Below are 19,650 nucleotides of genomic sequence, written 5' to 3'. Positions count from 1 at the left end.
CTGAACCTCACACAGACAACAGAGATGACAGAGATCGTATTTAAATGAGAATATTATTGGCAGGACCAACCATGAAGAGCAGCCTTTATTCTGACCTACATAGTAGCAATTCTAGCCCCTCTGTTGTCCATTGTTAACATTTCAAGTGTAATGAATTATTGAACGTGGAGAAAGGATGGCTCAGAACCCACTGAGGTCCTTCCAAATGAACAGTGAGACTGTTTTCAGATTTCTATCAAAGGGGAGATTTAGAGGGGACAATATGCAGCATGGAGAAATATCATGTTACTATCTATACATACAGACACTATACTATACATACAGACACTGTTCATGCAATTCAATAACGGCCAGTATTCATGTTATATGCCTGCAGATGAAACTGTATCCTGTTCACTCAGGCCAAGAATAGTTATTTATAGAACTCGTATTGATTAATCATGAGCCACAACAGCCTGAAAAGCACACAGTGCCACAGACAGGCTAACAGGGGCAAATAATTATACTGCTTTGAATCCTATTTCTCTTATCATTTAAAGGTAGAAGCCCATGTTGACCTTTAAAAGAAAATGTGATTTTCTGTCTGTTTGAATCTAGTCTCGGTAGTCTTGCATTCTGGGAAGCCTGGCGATCTAGGTTCAGAAGATGAATGAAAAATGGAAGCGGAGAAGACTTAAGCCGGCACTGCAGGAAATGGTGTGTATGTGGTGTGTGTGTATGAATGGGTGGATGGGGGGACATTACCACGATGAGAATTGATTCAGATTATTCCCACATGAGTAACACTCTCTATCCTCCTGCATACCCAGCCTTCCTCCAGCCATGACTTTACTAGGCTGAACATTGGCTGTCAAGCCTGTGTCCCTTATAGTTCCTCAGCATTGTAGAGGAATCCTGACCGGATAGGAGTAACAATGCTTACTGGTCCAAAATCACAGACAAAGAAAGGTTCATTATTCACAGTCTATAAACAAAGTACGTGGACAGTGAAAAAGCAAACTGTGGGCAGTTGCTGTTGAAAAGAGAGAGAGTATCAGCTACATTGGTGAGTAGATGCAGTGGTGAACGTAGATTTACTTTCTTCCCGGTACGGAACCTTCTATTTGTGCATGCACCTAAACAATGTATGGGCCTAATCATAGAACCACGTATAGAATCCCGATTAATTCATAAAGATTTGTCATTTAACTTTTAAAATGCATTAACTTATATTGTTGCATAAACACAACCAGTCATTATGTTTTCATCTGATTCACAAACAATCACTTCAAACGGCTCCTTTACTAGGAAACCAGCGCATGTTCATCCACTCACAACATATTTCCACCTTCCAAACAGTGGTGAATGGAAGGATACATCTGTTACACCAAACACCAAAAAGTGTAATGACATTTGGCAAATGTCATTAGGCCAGAATGTATGTGTCCACTGCTGTCTGCGCTCCTGTCGGTTTCGGCCACGCTACCACATCGCATTTTGCAGCGTAGGCTGCTATCCTACTCGTTTTCAACTCCATTTGTCTTGCCTCTGCAGTATTGATAGATAATGGTGTAACAGCGTACAGTTTTCTTGTTTTACCGGTACGCGTAACCCAACTATTTATTTTGCTGGGACGCTGTACCGGACCGTACTGCCTTACTTTCACCCCTGGGTAGACGTCATCAATGTAGTTACAATGTAATTACAGGTACCTGTCTAATGGAAGCACCAGGCAAACATTGATACAATCAACTTGCTTCATGACCTTTGTATCTTCCTTTACCAATTTGGACTGATGGGATGTACCCAAACACTAAGCCACGCTACAGCACTCTTACACTGATCAAAGGTTGGGAGGTACCAGACAACCTGCCGACACAACGTAAAAGCAGGCTACTCTTTGCTGTAGGGGCAAGGCATTTGGGGTACAATGGCTGACAGTCAATGTTACATTTTTCAATGACCGAGGCTTGTGACACTTCTACATGGATTTAGAAAGAGGATACAGGGGAGCTATACTGTGTATCACATTTATGCTGTCGATGTAACCATGGAGATACTGCAGTTTATTAATTCCAGATTAAGAGGCCGTCAGGCCATTCGGGAAGTTCTGCTGCACTTCTGCTTCTTAAACTACATCCCAAAATCCTAATCCTTTTGTTCTGTAACCCGTGTGCCTATTGAGGCTGTCTTTGACACCTGGCAGTCTGTGAACTCAGTGGGCAGTGGTTTAGGAGGAGGTGCAGAGCACCGAGAGGACAAATTGGCAATGCTTCAGTTAACATTGTTTTCGTGAGAGCGGTAGTGGGTTTGAACTGCATGTCAAACCAGAGCCTTTGATCTGGGACCCCATCACAGCCCCTCCTTCCCTGCCCGGTGCTGAAACCGTTAAGAGTGTCTCATCAGCATGGGTTAGAAATTAAATCAGTCTCAGGCTCTGCTCTCTCTCTCTCTGTATGTTGGGTAGCTTTTAATACGGAGTCACATGCCAAGGGCAAAGCAAGCATATCAGGCCAGTCACAACCAAAACAGGATGATCAGAAACCATTTTAATTTAAACAGATTGGCAAAGGATGACTGTGCATCAGCTAGTACTGGGACATGCTTTACTCTGTCTCTCACCTAGAGGGGGGAACTACAGAGAGAAAATAGCTTCAATCAGTGGGGAAAACTCCCACAGTGTGCAGTAGAAATAGTTTGTTGTTTGACAGCTACCACACTGCAGTAACCAAGCATTTCCAAAACATCTCCAGGCTGAATGGACTGGGTAAAAAATGTAGCTATAGTGCTCAGGTGCTATATTCCAAACATCAATCACTATGTAATCTCTCTTACAGCTAAGTTAACATAACAGCCATTGCATTCCAGTGTTGTATTGATGCCTGATTAAGGACAAATTCTGAGAGGCATGTCCCACAAAGGAGTGAAAAGCATTGATGTCAACCTTAGTGTCAAGACGGGGGGACATTACAGGAAAGAATGCAAGCGGTGCACAGAGTGCTTTTGATTGTTAATAACACTAACTCACCTGTTGCCGTAGATAGGCCATTTAAATTCCATTTGGAAGTCCCTGGTAGTCTGCTGAGGTTCAGGTCCAGCCGTGTGATGGTCCGCTTGTTGCCATTCTTATCTATGACCTCTGTGGTGACTTTGGGCTTCTCTTCGGATCCAGTCATGGGGCTGTCACTGTCCGTCCCCTGGCCAATGTCAACGTCAGAGAGGAGCAGGATGCGGTGGTTGAGCTTGGGGCTGGGGAGCTTGTGCGATAGGGGGGACAGCACTGGGGACATGCTCTGCAGACTGTTGGTGGCAGGGTAGGAGGTGTTGAACACCCCACACAGAGAGGGTGAAGAGGGGCTTTTCCTGTGGAATTTGATAGAGGAGGCCTCAACAGGAAGTGAGAGATGCAGCTGCAGCCCCTCTGAAGGTTTGGTCCCTCCCGTATCTTTAATGTCCCTGTTTAGACTCCTCCACTCCCCATACCCTTGCTGACAGCTGCTCATCCCCGGCTGAGGTACATCTGATTCAGTCTCTGGATAGAACTCTTTGGACCAGTCTGGGCTAATATGGCCAACATGTTGCACTGTGCCCTCCATCTCCTGCCCCTTGGCAACCACCCTAACCCCCGTGTCCCTCCTGTTGACCTCATCATACAGCTGGTGGGCTGACTTGTCCTCAGACCTCATGGGACGAATGTTGTTCCCACTCATCATATGCTCTAGTTGAACATGATCCTCCACGTCTTCCAATAAACTACAGGACGAAGCTTCGTAGCCCAAGCAGAGTTCACTGTCGTACTCAGACATGTTGTTGCAGAAGTCCAGGTCTGACTCAGAGGCATGAGAGTCTTCCTCCATGAAGTCCCAGCCCTCTCTAGCGATATGGAAGTGTTCCTCCATACTGAGGATGGGGTTGCTGGCCACACTGACATAGGAGCCTGACATTGGAGTGTCCGAAGATTGGAGAAAGGCTGGGGTACTAGGAATCATTTTCTCCTCTGCCACTGGGACGAGGTTGGATTGATCCCGGGTCTGAGTCGAGGACTGAAAAAATAAAGACTCTACTGCAGTGCTCCCTATCCCTACTTTCTTCTTCATCTTGCTGTGCAGGAACTCCTCTGCACTGTTTAACTTCTTTCCCCCCAGCTTCTTCAGCTTCCTGCCCAGTGAGGAGGTTCTATCGTGCCCCAAAGACATAGAGAGAGCATGTTGAGCATTGCTGCTGAGGACCTGTCCTGAGAAGCTCCCACAACCCTCCCTGTGATCCTGGAGCTTCCCATCCTGATTACCCATCCTGACTCTGTCAGCGCAGTCTCCACACAGAGATAGGAGATCAGCCAGCAACTGGTGGTGCTCCGCGGCTAACCAGCAGAGCTCAGCTACAGCCTCATTTGTTGCCTGGCAGCAGTTGAGGAGTTCGCCTGCAGACTCAGAAGACTGGCTTCTTCTTTTGGCTGCCATGGGATCTACATCTCCCTGGTCTTGGTCATTACAGGGCTGGGCCCACCGAGGGGCGTGGCTCTTGTACATAAACCCTGGGGCCCTCCCCTTGGGTTGATAAAGGCTGATACTGCACAGTTCCCGGATGGGCTCGTATAGACACAGGACTGTATGCCTGCCCTCCATTATGGGCGCCATGTTAATTGCTTAAGCACTTTAATAAAAATGGACTGTTGTCCCCAGACGCTGGTGTGTTTGGCGTTGGACTTCAGAGGAAGAGTCTGAAGAGCTCTAGCTGTTCATCATCTGGTTGATTGAACTCCTGTCAGAGAGAAATATGCTTTCATTGAGACAAACAGCCATTTATCTGCCTGAGAAAATATAAAGCATGTAACAGCTGTCAATCAATGTTTCTTTTTTTTTTACATTTAAAATGAAAAGTTGATGAAAAATGAAAAAGTATTTTATCTTTAGACAGATTTTTTCTAAACTACCACCAATGCAAGAAGCCTAATATTACTATTACAAGGTCCAGCAATACAAAGTATCAGGGCCAGTGTTTACAGAGTAAACATTGATACTGTTCTGAGGGAATACAACATAAAGGTAGAGCAAAACCATAAAAAGAAATAACAAAACATTTAAGGCTTTGTTATTTGTCTGTTATTCTATTGAAAATAACAGGTGCACCAGTGGAAATGCTTAGCACAACAGAAGTCTCCGCGTTTGACATATAAGCAACACCAGCCAGACTGTTTTAGACAGAAGATCTTTGGCAATAGATCAAGAGTAATGGGTCTTAGTTTCATCATTTAATGCACCCCACTGCAGCAGTTCTGAATATAACATTGAATAGGAATGTATTTCGTTTACATTTAGGCTATGCATTTGCACAGATGAGAGGTTTAGGACAGTGGTTCCCAACCAGGGATACTAGGTACTTTTTTGGGGTGGCAGGTAGCCTAGTGGTTAGAGCGTTGGGCCAGTAACCGAAAGGTTGCTGAATCGAATCCCCGAGCTGACAAGGTAAAAATATGTTGTTCTGCCCCGGTAGGCCGTCATTGTAAATAAAAATGTGTTCTTAACTGACTTGCCTAGATACATAAAGGTTAAATAAAAATAAATACATTTTATAAAAGGACCCCTGGAGGGGATACTTGAAAAGACTCATGAGAACATAGGCTTACTGGTAAAATGCTCAAGCGGGTACTCCGGGCAGAGCAAATTTCAGTTGGTGGTACAGTAAGAGGTTGGGAACCAGTGGTTTAGGAGATAAATTGCCTTATCAGATATACACTGAGTGTACAAAACATTAGGAACACCTGCTCTTTACCAGACATAGAGACTGACCAGGTGAATGCAGGTGAAAACTGCAGTATGATCCTTTATTGATGTCACTTGTTAAATCCACTCCAATCAGTGTAGATGAAGGGAAGGAGACATGCTAATGATGGATATTTAAGCCTTGACTGGGAAAATGGGAATGGGAAAGCCAAAATATTTAAGTGCCTTTGAAAGGGGTATGGTAGTAGGTGCCAGGTGCACGGGTTTCAGTGTGTCAACAACTGAAACCCTGCTGGGTTTTTCACGCTCAACAGTTTCCAGTGTGCATCAAGAATGGTCCATCACCCAAAAGACATCCAGCCAACTTGACACAACTGTGGGAAGCATTGGCGTCAACATGGGCCAGCATCCCTTTGGAATGCTTTTGACACCTTGTAGAGTCCATGCCCGACGAATTGAGGCTATTGTGAGGGCAAAGGGGGGTACAACTCAAAATTAGGAATGTGTTCCTAATGTTTTGTACACTCAGTGTATACCCTACATATGCCCTTACAGCAAATTAATGGATGACTGTCTTTATCTGGTGTAACACAGGTCATTTTGATATTTATTGTACTGTACCTAAAACCAGAACATTCTGTAGCATTGGGAGTGGGACATGCACGACTATGCTGCTGGTCAAATCACAGTGGGCTCATTCAAGAGTGCAAAGCAGGCAGTATCGAAGTGAATTAACAGCATGGAAAGATGTCACTAATGGACATTGGATCTATTGACGATGTATTGTATATAAATGTAATACTAGTCTTGCGGGGTCATCCTTTCAAATGTAAGTAATCCTAACCGACCAACAAAAAATGGCATGCTATTTGATGGATACCAAGAAAGACAGACAACATTTTTCATCACTGTTCTAGTCAATTGTTGCAGTCTTCATCCACATCATCGTCATCATCAGCAAAACAAACTATCATCTTTATTGAAGCACCAACAACTCACCTAAAAGGCATTCCATCAACATTTTACAAGCTGTGTCAACAATGTCCCAAAAAGTGAAGATGAAGTCACAAGCAAACAAATATGTTAGTACCACATATAAAAGAGATATCATTTCCCCTTTAAATAATGTATCTGTACTGTAACGTACAGCTCTGAGTTTAACTGTTTACATACCTGCCTCTGTAGGGTTTCACCTTGCAGCAGCAAGCCATTTAATGCATGCGTCTCTATTCTGTTTCCTGTTTCACAAACTATGCACATGATATATCGTCAAAATAAACTATTCCATTATGTCTTACGTTATTAAATTCCATCGGAAAACGGTGCACCTTTAAGTTGCACGTCTCCTTTAAATGTTCTCCAAAAGGAAGGGTTCCAGTGTCCCAATTCAATAATCAAAAGCATGGATACATCCAACGCACCTCCTGCAGATAAATGATTTAGCTGTTTGAGGACGATAAGCTGCGATTTACCAATTTTTGTTGCGTGACAAATAATGTATCTATATCCTCACTGCAGCCAGCGTCCACCGCTGCTTCTTGGAGGGTAGCGTTAATCCTTCATGACAGACAAGCGTGTGGGCTAACTGGAGAGCTCAGTGTATTTTTGACAATCTCCTATTGGTGCACCGGGACAGTCGTCCCCCCTCCCCCCCAGCACACTGAGTCAGAGCAGCTGCAGCTCTCAGGTAACGATAAGAAACTCACAAAATAGACCATCCGAATTTAGAGAGGACCTGGTAGAGGACAAGAAGGGCTTTACATCAATGCACTGTCACTATGTAGGTGTATGGGGAGGAGTCATATTATGTGAAATAGTAAAGAGTCACATTGTGGCTTTAAGAATGAGTTGAAAGTGGATTGAATAAAATTAATAAACTGTAGGCTTATTACTTGATTCTCTCCCTCGACCCTGCATAGATCAGCTTTATCTTCTGATACACATAAAGTAGGCAACTCAAACAGCAATATGACAAAATGGCAAATAATAATCAATTTTGGGAGACTTGGCTCTGGCTGGGATCTAACCAGCAACAATTCCCTTATACAACATAATATACCAAGTGTATTGCTGTAGGCCTACCTGTAGGCTACTTCAATGAGTATGTAAGGTAGTGGACCTTATTGTCTTGTCAGACGGGTGCGAAGCTTCAAATCAAGCAGAATTCAGGTGCAAAATGGTGGGATTTATTTACAGGTGCTGGTGAATAAAGCTGGATCCAAAATATGTAGCTAGGCTACACAGAAGGTTGACTCCACAATCATTTGGTTGTTGCATATTTCTAAATTATTTCTAAAATCATTATTTGCTGAAGTCCTTGTTGCCTATTTATACATTATTTATGAAACCATTTTTTGTATCTTGTCATCATTTAACCTCTGCTACCGTAGCTACATGGCAACGATGTGTTTACCATAGCAACGTGGAATAACTATAATTAAATATACATTCACTGCAGTCCCGGAGCGTGGCCGCCTTTTACTAAAACCTGCCTGTCACTAAATGTATTATTCTCTACATAAATCCGTGTCACCCCATTTAGTATGATATGTTATGTTACTTGGCCACGCCTAGCTACCTTTCGTCATTTCCTTCTTATTTTTGGACGAGTAGTCAGTCTATGTGTAACTTAATGACGATGCTAGCAAAGATCATTTAAATATCTCACAAATTTGAAAACTCTTGTTGCTAGTAGTTCCTGCAGGTCAGAGCATATTTCAATCCTAAATTACACCTGTGGTGGTTAGACTAGCCACTGCCATTCATATAGACATTCTTAATCGACAGATATAGTTTGAGATGTCTGGAAGAGGTGGGAAGCATTTCAGTCTTGAGTATGTACAGCAGCTGTGAGTGCCCAAAGAAACGTCCTCACTGTCGACTGCGTTTATTTTCAGCAAACGTAACATGTGTAAATATTTGTATGAACATAACAAGATTCAACAGCTGAGACATAAACTGAACAAGTTCCACAGACATGTAACTAACAGACATGGAATAATGTGTCCCTGAACAAAGGGGGGGTCAAAATCAAAAGTAAAAGTCAGTATCTGGTGTGGCCACCAGCTGCATTAAGTACTGCAGTGCATCTCCTCATGGACTGCACCAGATTTGCCAGTTCTTGCTGTGAGATGTTACCCCACTCTTCCACCAAGGCACCTGCAAGTTCCCAGACATTTCTGGGGGGAATGGCCCTAGCCCTCAACCTCCGATCCAACAGGTCCCAGACGTGCTCAATGGGATTGTGATCCGGGCTCTTTGTTGGCCATTGCAGAACACTGACATTCCTGTCTTGCAGGAAATCACTCACAGAATGAGCAGAATGGCTGGTGGCATTGTCATGCTGGAGGGTCATGTCAGGATGAGCCTACAGGAAGGGTACCACATGAGGGAGGAGTATGTCTTCCCTGTAACGCACCACATTGAGATTACCTGCAATGACAACAAGCTCAGTCCGATGATGCTGTGACACCGCCCCAGACCATGACGGACCCTCCACCTCCAAATCGATCCCGCTCCAGAGTACAGGTCTCGGTGTAACACTCATTCCTTTGACGATAAACACGAATCCGACCATCACCCCTGGTGAGACAAAACTGCGAATCGTCAGTGAAGAGCAATTTTTTGTCAGTCCTGTCTGGTCCATCGACGGTGGGTTTGTGCCCATAGGCGACGTTGTTGCGGTGATGTCTGGTGAGGATCCGCTTTACAACAAGCCTACAAGCCATCAGTCCAGCCTCTCTCAGCCTATTGCGGACAGTCTGAGTGCTGATGCAGGGATTGTGCATTCCTGGTGTAACTCGGGCAGTTGTTGTTGCCATCCTGTACCTGTCCCGCAGGTGTGATGTTCGGATGTACCGATCCTGTGCAGGTGTTGTTACACGTGGTCTGCCACTGAGAGGACGATCAGCTGTCCGTCCTGTCTCCCTGTAGCTCTGTCTTAGGTGTCTCACAGTACAGACATTGCAATTTATTGCCCTGGCCACATATGCAGTCCTCATGCCACCTTGCAGCATGCCTAAGGCACGTTCACGCAGATGAGCAGGGACCCAGGACATCTGTCTTTTGGTGTTTTTCAGAGTCAGTAGAAATGCCTCTTTAGTGTCCTAAGTTTTCATAACTGTGACCTTAATTGCCTACCGTCTGCAAGCTGTTAGTGTCTTAACGACCGTTCCACGGGAACATGTTCATTAATTGTTTATGGTTCATTGAACAAGCATGGGAAACAGTGTTTAAACCCTTTACAATTAAGATCTGTAAAGTTATTTCGATTTTTACTAATTATCTTCAAAAGACAGGGTCCTGAAAAAGGGACGTTTCTTTTTTTTCTGAGTTTATAACCATTTCAAGAGAGCATAGGATTTAGTGTATTTACTACCACTATCTCCATTCCAAACATGTGTATACATTTGATACGTTTTCAGATTAAATGTGACCCTGGCATTAATCTAGTTTTATTTGAATCTGGAGGCAAGTTGAATTGAACCTGCAATAGAACTGTGATCAACCTGCTTATCTTTCTGTATTTTGTTAATGCTACAACCCTTAAATTTTTTTATACAGTAAACTTAGTCTATTACTTTGGTTTGTGTCCTGAATAATTTCAAATGGCCTATTCACTCTTGTCTGTATGCACTGTTGAGATTGCTCTGAGGTACTGTATACATCCTGTTGAAATCAAACCCAAACACAACTATTGACTTATTTGGTCAGAGCCACAGTATGTAACTTGTGTCAATTGTAGTATCAAACTATGGATTCTGTTCTCTCACTGTACGCAGAAATTACTCTGGATTGTCGTGTAACTAGTATACACGTCCTGCATTGCTTTATTTAATTTGTTCTAAGCATTTTTATGGCCGAAATGAAGACGTAGGATACTGTACGTCCTGCAATTAATATTATATTGTACGGCCGCTATTCCATTGGTAGCTTAATGCAATGGAATCTACCGTAACGTAACGTAACATATCATAGTTTATTTTTTATTTTATTTTATTTAACCTTTATTTAACTAGGCAAGTCAGTTAAGAACAAATTCTTATTTACAATGATGGCCTACACCGGCCAAACCTAGACAATGCTGGCCCAACTGGATTTGAACCAGGGTGTCTGTAGTGACGCCTCAAGCGTGACACCTCCATCTTAAATAAGCATGCCCCTTTCAAAAAATTTAGAACTAAGAACAGATATAGCCCTTGGTTCACTCCAGACCTGACTGCCCTCGACCAGCACAAAAACATCCTGTGGCGGACTGCACTAGCATCGAATAGTCCCTGTGATATGCAACTTTTCAGGGAAGTCAGGAACCAATACACGCAGTCAGTCAGGAAAGCAAAGGCTAGCTTTTTCAAACAGAAATTTGCATCCTGTAGCTCTAACTCCAAAATAATTTGGGACACTGTAAAATCCATGGAGAATAAGAGCACCTCCTCCCAGCTGCCCACTGCACCGAGGCTAGGAAACACTGTCACCACCGATAAATCCACGATAATCGAGAATTTCAACAAGAATTTCTCTACGGCTGGCCATGCTTTCCTCCTGGCTACCCCTACCCCGGCCAACAGCAGCTACTTGCCCAAGCCTCACCAGCGTCTCCTTCACCCAAATCCAGATAGCAGATATTCTGAAAGAGCTGCAAAACATGAACCCGTACAAATCACCTGGGCTAGACAATCTGGACCCTCACTTTCTAAAATGATCCGCCGCCATTGTTGCAACCCCTATTACCAGTCTGTTCAACCTCTCTTTCATATTGCCCAATATCCCTAAAGATTGGAAAGTTGCCGCGATCATCCCCCTCTTCAAAGGGGGTGACACTCTAGACCCAAACTGTTACAGACCTATATCCATCCTGCCCTAACTTTCTAAAGTCTTTGAAAGCCAAGTTAATAAACAGATCACTGACCATTTAGAATCCCACTGTACCTTCTCCGCTTTGCAATCCTGTTTCCGAGCCAGGACATGGGGGCACCTCAGCCATGCTCAAGGTATTAAACGACATCATAACCGCCATCGATAAAAGACAGTACTGTGCAGCCGTCTTCATCGACCTGGCCAAGGCTTTCGACTCTGTCAATCACTGTATTCTTATCGGCAGACTCTACAGCCTTGCTTCCTCAAATGACTGCCTCGCCTGGTTCACCAACTACATACAACTACTATGATTCCCTGATCCACCTCTACACAGATGACACCATTCTGTATACATCTGACCCTTCTTTGGACACTGTGTTAACTAACCTCCAAACGAGCTTCAATGCCATACAACACTCTTTCCGTGGACTCCAACTGCTCTTAAATGCAAGCTTTTCAACCGATCGCTGCCCGACAACACCTCTTTGGCCGCCTTTCCTTCCGGTTCTCTACTGCCATTGACTGGAACGAATTGCAAAAATCGCTGAAGTTGGAGACTTATATTTTCCTCACTAACTTTAACTGTCAGATATCTGAGCAGCTAACTGATCGCTGCAGCTGTACACAGCCCTTCTATAATTAGCCCATCCAATCTACCTACCTCATCCCCATATTGTTTTTATTTACTTTTCTGCTCTTTTACATACCAGTATTTCTACTTGCACATCATCATCTGCACATCTATCACTCCAGTGTTAATTTACTAAATTGTAATTACTTCGCTCACTATGGCCTATTTATTGCCTTACCTCCTCACGCTATTTTCACACACTGTATATAGACTTCTTTATATTGTGTAATTGACTGTACGTTTGTTTGTGTAACTCGGTGTTGTTGTTTGTGTTGCACTGCTTTGCTTGGCCAGGTCGCAGTTGTAAATGAGAACTTGTTCTCAACTGGCCTACCTGGTTAAATAAAGGTGTCAAAAAAAGCACTGTGATGCAGTACCTTAGACCGCTGCGCCACTTGGGAGCCCAGTAAATTTAGGTAAATGGAGTGTCACAAATTAAATTCGGTCAAAGCATTCGAGAAATAGGATACGGTACGTCATGTAATTTGTGTTAAATTATACAAGTGCTATTGCTTTGGTAACCTAATGTAATGTAACCTAACGTAACATATCCTACTAAAGCAGTCAAACATAATATATCATACTAAATGAGTCAAAGCATACTGATGCAATCAAGACGTTGGATACTATACGTCCTACAGTTCGTATTATATTCTAAGACCGTTACTCCGTCGGCAGCCTAATGTAATGTAAGCTAACATACACTTAGAAAAAAGTGTTATATCTAGAACCAAAAAGGGTTCTTCAGCTGTCCCCATAGGAGAATTCTTTGAAGAATTCTTGATGGTTCCAGGTAGAACCCTTTTGGTTTTATGTAGAACTTTTAGGGTCCTACATGGAATCTAAAATGGTTCTACATGGAACCAACAAAGGTTTTACCTGGAACCAAAAAGGCTGGAACCATATAACCTACCTAACAAGTTGGGTAAACAATCGTTTTCTGTGGATATCTTATCTAAAATTTAGAGCAGCCGAAGACAAACAGCACATAAAACCGATAGAGTAAGTTTATTGTAATTTTATTCAACATTCTGGCTTGTAAGCAACATTTACACGATTTTTCAGGGATTCGTTTCAGGCTATATTTACCAAATAATTGTCTATTACAGCCTAATTAATCAAGCTGTAAACCACTCCTTTTTGGGGGTTATGGGTCAAACCTTTTGAGAACCACTTTTAGACAAACATCCATCATTCCAATTGGAACAATGTCACAAGGTGGCAGCATTGGACCATAAAACATTAGGCTATCTCAAATGAAGACTTAAGGCACAACATCTGGTCAACTGTTCGAGAAAACACAATTACAGCCCATGTCAAGTAAAATACTTGCCTTATTATTAATTATAGATCTATGTATTTGTTTTTGTGAAATAAATGACTAATTTGCTCTCAAGAAATACAAAACTGAGGCAGAGAGTTGAGGAAGAACTATTCTCTGTCAAGATGGTAAAATATTGACTTTACAAACATCTTAGTACATAAGCTCTTTAACATTGTTTTGTTCAAGTTCAAGGTTTCATTGTCACATGCACAGTGAAATGCTTAGCCTGCATTATCAACAGTGCAGTCAGTAATCAATATAAAAATAGTATAACTAATAAAAAAATGAATATATACAGTACCAGTCAAAAGTTTGGACACACCTACTCATTCCAGGGTTTTTCTTTATTTGGACAATTTTCTACTTTGTAGAATAATAGTGAAGACATCACAACTATGAAATAACACATGGAATCATGTAGTAACTAAAAAAGTGTTAAACAAATCAAAATATATGTTATATTTGAGATTCCTCAAAGTAGCCACCCTTTGCCTTGATGACAGCTTTGCACATACTTGGCATTCTCTCAACCAGCTTCATGAGGTAGTCACCTGGAATACATTTCAATTAACAGGTGTTCCTTGTTAAAAGTTCATTTGTGGAATTTCTTTCCTTATTAATGCGTTTTAGCCAATCAGTTGTATTGTGACAAATAGGGCTGGTATACAGAAGATAGACCTATTTGTCAAAAGATAAAGTCCATATTATGGCAAGAACAGCTCAAATAAGAAAAGAGGAATGACAATCTGTTACTTTAAGACAAGAAGGTCAGTCAATTCAGAAAATTTCAAGAACTTTGAAAGTTTCTTCAAGTGCTATGATGAAACTGACTCTCATGAGGACCGCCACAGGAATGTAAGACCCAGAGTTACCTCTGCTGCAGAGGATAAGTTCATTAGAGTTAACTGCACCTCAGATTGCAGCCCAAATAAATGCTTTACAGAGTTCAAGTAACAGACACATCTCAACATCAACTGTTCAGAGGAGACTGCATGAATCAGGCCTTCATGGTCGAATTCCATTCTGCAGCGATACGCCATCCATCTGGTTTGCACTTAGTGGGACGATCATTTGTTTTTCAACAGGACAATGACCCAACACACCACCAGGCTGTGTAAGGGCTATTTGACCAAGGGGAGTGATGGAGTGCTGAATCAGATGATCTGGCGTTAACAATCACCCGACCTCAACCCAATTGAGATGGTTTGGGATGAGTTGGACTGCAGAATGGAGGAAAAGCAGCCAACAAGTACTCAGCATATGTGGGAACTCCTTCAAGACTGTTGGAAAAACAAACCTGGTTGAGAGAATGCCAAAAGTGTGCAAAGCTGTCATCAAGGCAAAGGGTGGCTACTTTGAATAATCTAAAATCTAAAATCTATTATGATTTGTTGAACACTTTTTTTGGTTACTACATGATTCCATACATTATGTGTTATCTCATAGTTGTGATGTCTTCACTACTATTCTACAATGTAGAAAATAGTACAAATAAAGAAAAATCCTTGAATAATTTTGTGTTTCCAAACTTTTGACTGGTACTATATATATAATAAAGAAAACATGAGAACAAGAAATAAGATATGAAGCTTAATACCAAATGTACAATGTGCAGGGATACTGGAGTTTTTGATTTCAGTATTTTTTTATTTCACCCTTATTTAACCAGGTAGGCAAGTTGAGAACAAGTTCTCATTGACAACTGCGACCTGGCCAAGATAAAGCAAAGCAGTTCGACACATACAACAACACAGAGTTACACATGGAATAAACAAACATAAAGTCAATACTACAGTATAAAAAAAAGTATATATACAGTGTGTGCAAATGAGGTAAGATAAGGGAGGTAAGGCAATAAATAGGCCATTGTGGTGAAGTAATTACAATATAGCAATTAAACACTGGAATGGTAGATGTGCAGAAGATGAATGTGCAAGTAGAGATACTGGGATACAAAGGAGCAAGATAAATAAATAAATACAGTATGGGGATGAGGTAGTTGGATGGGCTATTTACAGATGGGCTATGTACAGGTGCAGTGATCTGCGAGCTGCTCTGACAGCTGGTGCTTAAAGATAGTGAGGGAGATATGAGTCTCCAGCTTCAGTGATTTTTGCAGTTCGTTCCAGTCATTGGCAGCAGAGAACTGGAAGGAAAGACGACCAAAGGAGGAATTGGTTTTGGGGGTGACCAGTGAGATATACCTGCTGGAGTGTTTGCTATGGGTGGGTGCTGCTATGGTGACCACTGAGCTGAGATAAGGCGGGGCTTTACCTTGCAAAGACTTGTAGATGACCTGGAGCCAGTGGGTTTGGCGATGAGTATGAAGTGAGGGCCAGCCAATGAGAGCGTACAAGTCGCAGGGGTGGGTAGTAAATGGGGCTTTGGTGACCAAACTGATGGCACTGTGATAGACTGCATCCAATTTGTTGAGAAGAGTGTTGGAGGCTATTTTGTAAATTACATCACCGAAGTCGAGGATCGGTAGGATGGTCAGTTTTACGAGGGTATGTTTGGCAGCATGAGTGAAGGATGCTTTTGTTTGCGAAATAGGAAGCCAATTCTAGATTTAATTTTGGATTGTGAGTCACATTAAAAACTCATAATAATATAAATGGTAAACAGTATGGCAGCAGCATAACCGATGGATGGCTGTGTATGTGGTGGTGAGTGTGTCCATGTAAGTGTGTGAGCGAGTGTGTGTGCAAGACTGACAGCGTAGGTACCATGAGCGGATATGTGAACAGGGCTTGAAAGTGACTGGTAGCAACAATATATAAATACTTTTGGCACTATACTTGTGGTAATATATACATGTAAACACAAACAATAGTGACCAGTAGCAGGATAAAATAGATAGGTTCTAATGGTAATGCCAATCAATGATCAAATAACAGCAGAATAGTGGTGGTAATACATCTAATCAATAACCATTTTAGCAGCAGCGTAGGTGTGAGGGGAAGCAGTAGTTGTTAGCCTTTTAACAGTCTTATGGCCAGGGGATAGATGCTGCTTAGGAGTCTATTGGTCTGAGTCTTGATGCGCGGGTACCGTCTGCCAGACCAGAGCATGGAGAACAAACAGTCCATGTCTGCAGTGGCTGGACTCTTTGACAATTTTTCTGAACCTTTCTCAGACACTGTCTGGCATTTACTTCCTGGATGGCTGGGAGCTCACCCGCAGTGATGCGCAGGGCTGTGTGCACCACCCTCTGTAGGGCCTTCTGGTCAAGGGTGGCGCAGTTTCCATACCAGACCAGACGGTGATACTACCAGTCAGGAGGATGCTCTCAATGGAGCAGCTGTAAAAGTTCCCCAGGATCTAAGGGGCCATGCCAAATCCTTGCAGCCTCCTGAGGGAGAAGAGTTACACTTTATGTCTCAGACAAATACAGAATATTGCTATTGCTGCACAACTTGACCTCGTTTTAGGTTGTGGATCTGACTAAAGCTATGAACATGAGCTAAGTGAGGTTATGCATTGATTTGCTTTCCAGAGTTGCAACATTATTTGAATCAGGGTTGTTTCTGTCCATGTTGTCAAAACAATGGGCTTTAATATGCTGCTGGACTGGGGAGCCTATGTAGGCCTATTATAGGTCATATTTACACATTTAACCTGACTCTACAATACATTATTTATTTAAGCTACATAAGTCGATTTGTAGCCTACACTGAATATTGAACATTAATTCATTGATCGCTAATAGCGCAATATTGAAACCATACTTGTCATTCTGTGTACTGTCCATGGTGTTGATTTTTGGAAGCACTTAGGCCTACTTGGCTACAATTTCATGCATCTTGGATGCTTGATAGCCCAATTCTGCTGTGTCTATTCTACACACCCAAATTCACCATATACCATCGAATACCATCGCTGTAGCATATGTCATAGATTCTGTTGGCCAACGGAAAACCAATTGTCGTGCGCAATGATGTGGCTATTGTATGGTGAGGGAATTTTGAAAGCTCGCGCTTTAATGTTTAACGTATATTAATCATTTGTATTTGTATTTTACCTTTATTTAACTGAATAAGATCCAATGGTGACGTCGACGACAAAAGACCCCACTGCCGTATTTTGACTGCAAGACTACGCTTCACATTCCAGACCCGTTTTCATTTGCTCCCGCCTATACCAACGCTTACACGCTCCTTTGGGAACAGCACCGCTGGCATTTGCAATGAGCGAGCGGGCGTGAGTGAGTGACAGGCTCCAGTAGTTCGCTTGGTCTCCGGTACGTGGCTGTGGATTAGCTATATGCTAATATCGATAAGAGAGAGGAGCAGCAGCGTGTTGCTGCAAGCCGACAGTGGAGGCTACCCGAGTCTGAGCAGGCTCCTCAACAGCCATGGCTGAAGGTGGTGAAGGGGAAGATGAAATTCAGTTCTTGAGAACTGTAAGTAGCCTAATTTCTGTCCGCTATTTCGTGAGGCAACATGCCTCCTGTGTGCATTTCGAGCATCTTATCCCATGCATGTCGATGCCTATGCAATAGCCTAATGATATTAGTCTTGCAGATGATGATTTGTGCAGCCAGGTTATAGACTACATGTTGATTATGAAATATGGCTATAATGTAGCCTAGTTCTAATTACGAGTAGACTGTCTCCTGAACGAGTTGGCTTTCTAACCACCGCGCTTTTTGGGTAGCCGTCCTTAAACTGCTCCCTCGTAAAGCAGACCTGCCTCGCGATGACAGGACCTTTTTGTTTGGCGCATCCCTCACCTTGATTCCCTCCTAGATTTAACTTGTCCGGTTGTCTCAGTACGTTTTGCTATTAATGAATACAATGGAATGTCTACCCGTGTAGGCCTACTACTCTATCCAGTTTACGCAACGATCTCTGTCTCACTTCCAGACCACAACCCTCCTGCTTTGTTGTTGTTAATTGATAACTACGTGTCCCTTTTCCAGGCATATCAATGCTGTCTATAGTTAGAAAAAGTTCACCTTTGCATGCCTAGTTATTATTCAAGGAAACGTTCCAACTCACAAGATATTGGTGAACAACTTCTTAACCTCAAATTCTGCATATCCAGGCAGATTTATCTGCAATAAACAAATAACACAAATTATCATGTTATAATGAAAATAGGTGAAGATGCATTGATGACTGATCCATAGGCTAAGATTTAACTGTTTTTAAGCATTTATTTGGAATACTTTTTTATCCTTCTGCCCTGTAGATTGATCTACAAAATTGAGGCTATTCCGAAACCAAACTTGAACCAGAGTGACAATCCACCTCTTAAGAGAGGCTACTTACTTGGACATTAGCAGTGGGCTTACTAAGTCTTACACGTTTGCATTGCTTTGGAAGCCTCCTGTATTCCCAGAGATGCCAGTGGGGTTTAAAATGCATTGCTTTGGAAGCCTCCTGTATTCCCAGAGATGCCAGTGGGGTTTAAAATGAGACCCTGAAAAAGTTTATGATTTCAACGCCCCGCAGCTCCCTGTCCCTTGTTACCACTACATTCAGAGGTCATTACATCAGCATTCACACTGCCCCAAACAGTGCTGACATTTCAGCACCATTACTGCTTGGAGAGCTAGCACCTGTGTCAGCCAGCAGTCTGCAGTTGTGATCTACACAGTAAAAACAATCATCAAAAGTTCTGGAGTTGGCCCTTATCGGGTTTTGCTGTCTGTGCTAAAATGGTGTTTCTTAGTCAATCAAATTTGTCCTGGCTGGTCCCACCACAGTTGTCCTATTTGGAAAAGTTCAAATGTGACGCTTTGAGTTGCAAAGGCACTGCTCCTTTAAGAGGCTTTGCAGCTTGTTGCATCTTTCCACACGGGGCAGCAGCAGCTGACTGGATGGCACGGGAATGGGGATGGGGTCTGCGCTAGTGTGTGGATGTATTAATGCAAAGTGGGCTAGGCTGTGTGGTGCTGCTGCAGAAGCAGGCAGGCTGCTCAAGACGTGCCACAGCAGAGCAGAGTGCAGAAATTATTCATCAATTCATCATTATTGCAGCTGAGCTGAACCATTGAGCCATCAATGACTCTCGTCTCTCTATCCTCATGCTGATGCCAACACACATTAAAGCGCACACACTAATACACACCCTTGTGCATGTACACATTAACATCCAATCAGAATCGCACACACATAGTCTCTGACTGATCT

At 42.7% G+C, this 19,650-nt stretch overlaps 2 protein-coding genes across 2 annotated transcripts in view; one reads left to right on the top strand and one right to left on the bottom strand.

The window, feature by feature from the left end:
- The window catches only part of LOC110497955 (formin), a 94,679-nt gene extending 87,383 nt beyond the window's left edge, over positions 1-7,296 (bottom strand). Inside the window, exons 1-2 of the mRNA XM_090211362.1 lie at positions 6,876-7,296; positions 3,008-4,740 (exon numbers count right to left, since the gene is read on the bottom strand). Of these exons, the coding sequence (XP_090067488.1) occupies positions 3,008-4,616 (1,609 nt within the window). The 5' untranslated portion in view covers positions 4,617-4,740; positions 6,876-7,296. The remainder of the gene's footprint in view (positions 1-3,007; positions 4,741-6,875) is intronic.
- Positions 7,297-17,415: 10,119 nt separating this feature from the next.
- The window catches only part of LOC149975234 (ryanodine receptor 3-like), a 78,485-nt gene continuing 76,250 nt past the window's right edge, over positions 17,416-19,650 (top strand). Inside the window, exon 1 of the mRNA XM_090209704.1 lies at positions 17,416-17,915. Coding sequence (XP_090065830.1) covers positions 17,868-17,915 — 48 coding nt within the window. The 5' untranslated portion in view covers positions 17,416-17,867. The remainder of the gene's footprint in view (positions 17,916-19,650) is intronic.

This window comes from Oncorhynchus mykiss, chromosome 19 (assembly GCF_057628025.1).
Source record: "Oncorhynchus mykiss isolate SJ-2025 chromosome 19, ASM5762802v1, whole genome shotgun sequence".
In the NCBI taxonomy this organism is placed as follows: domain Eukaryota; kingdom Metazoa; phylum Chordata; class Actinopteri; order Salmoniformes; family Salmonidae; genus Oncorhynchus; species Oncorhynchus mykiss.
This window is presented reverse-complemented; position numbering and strand designations above follow the sequence as displayed.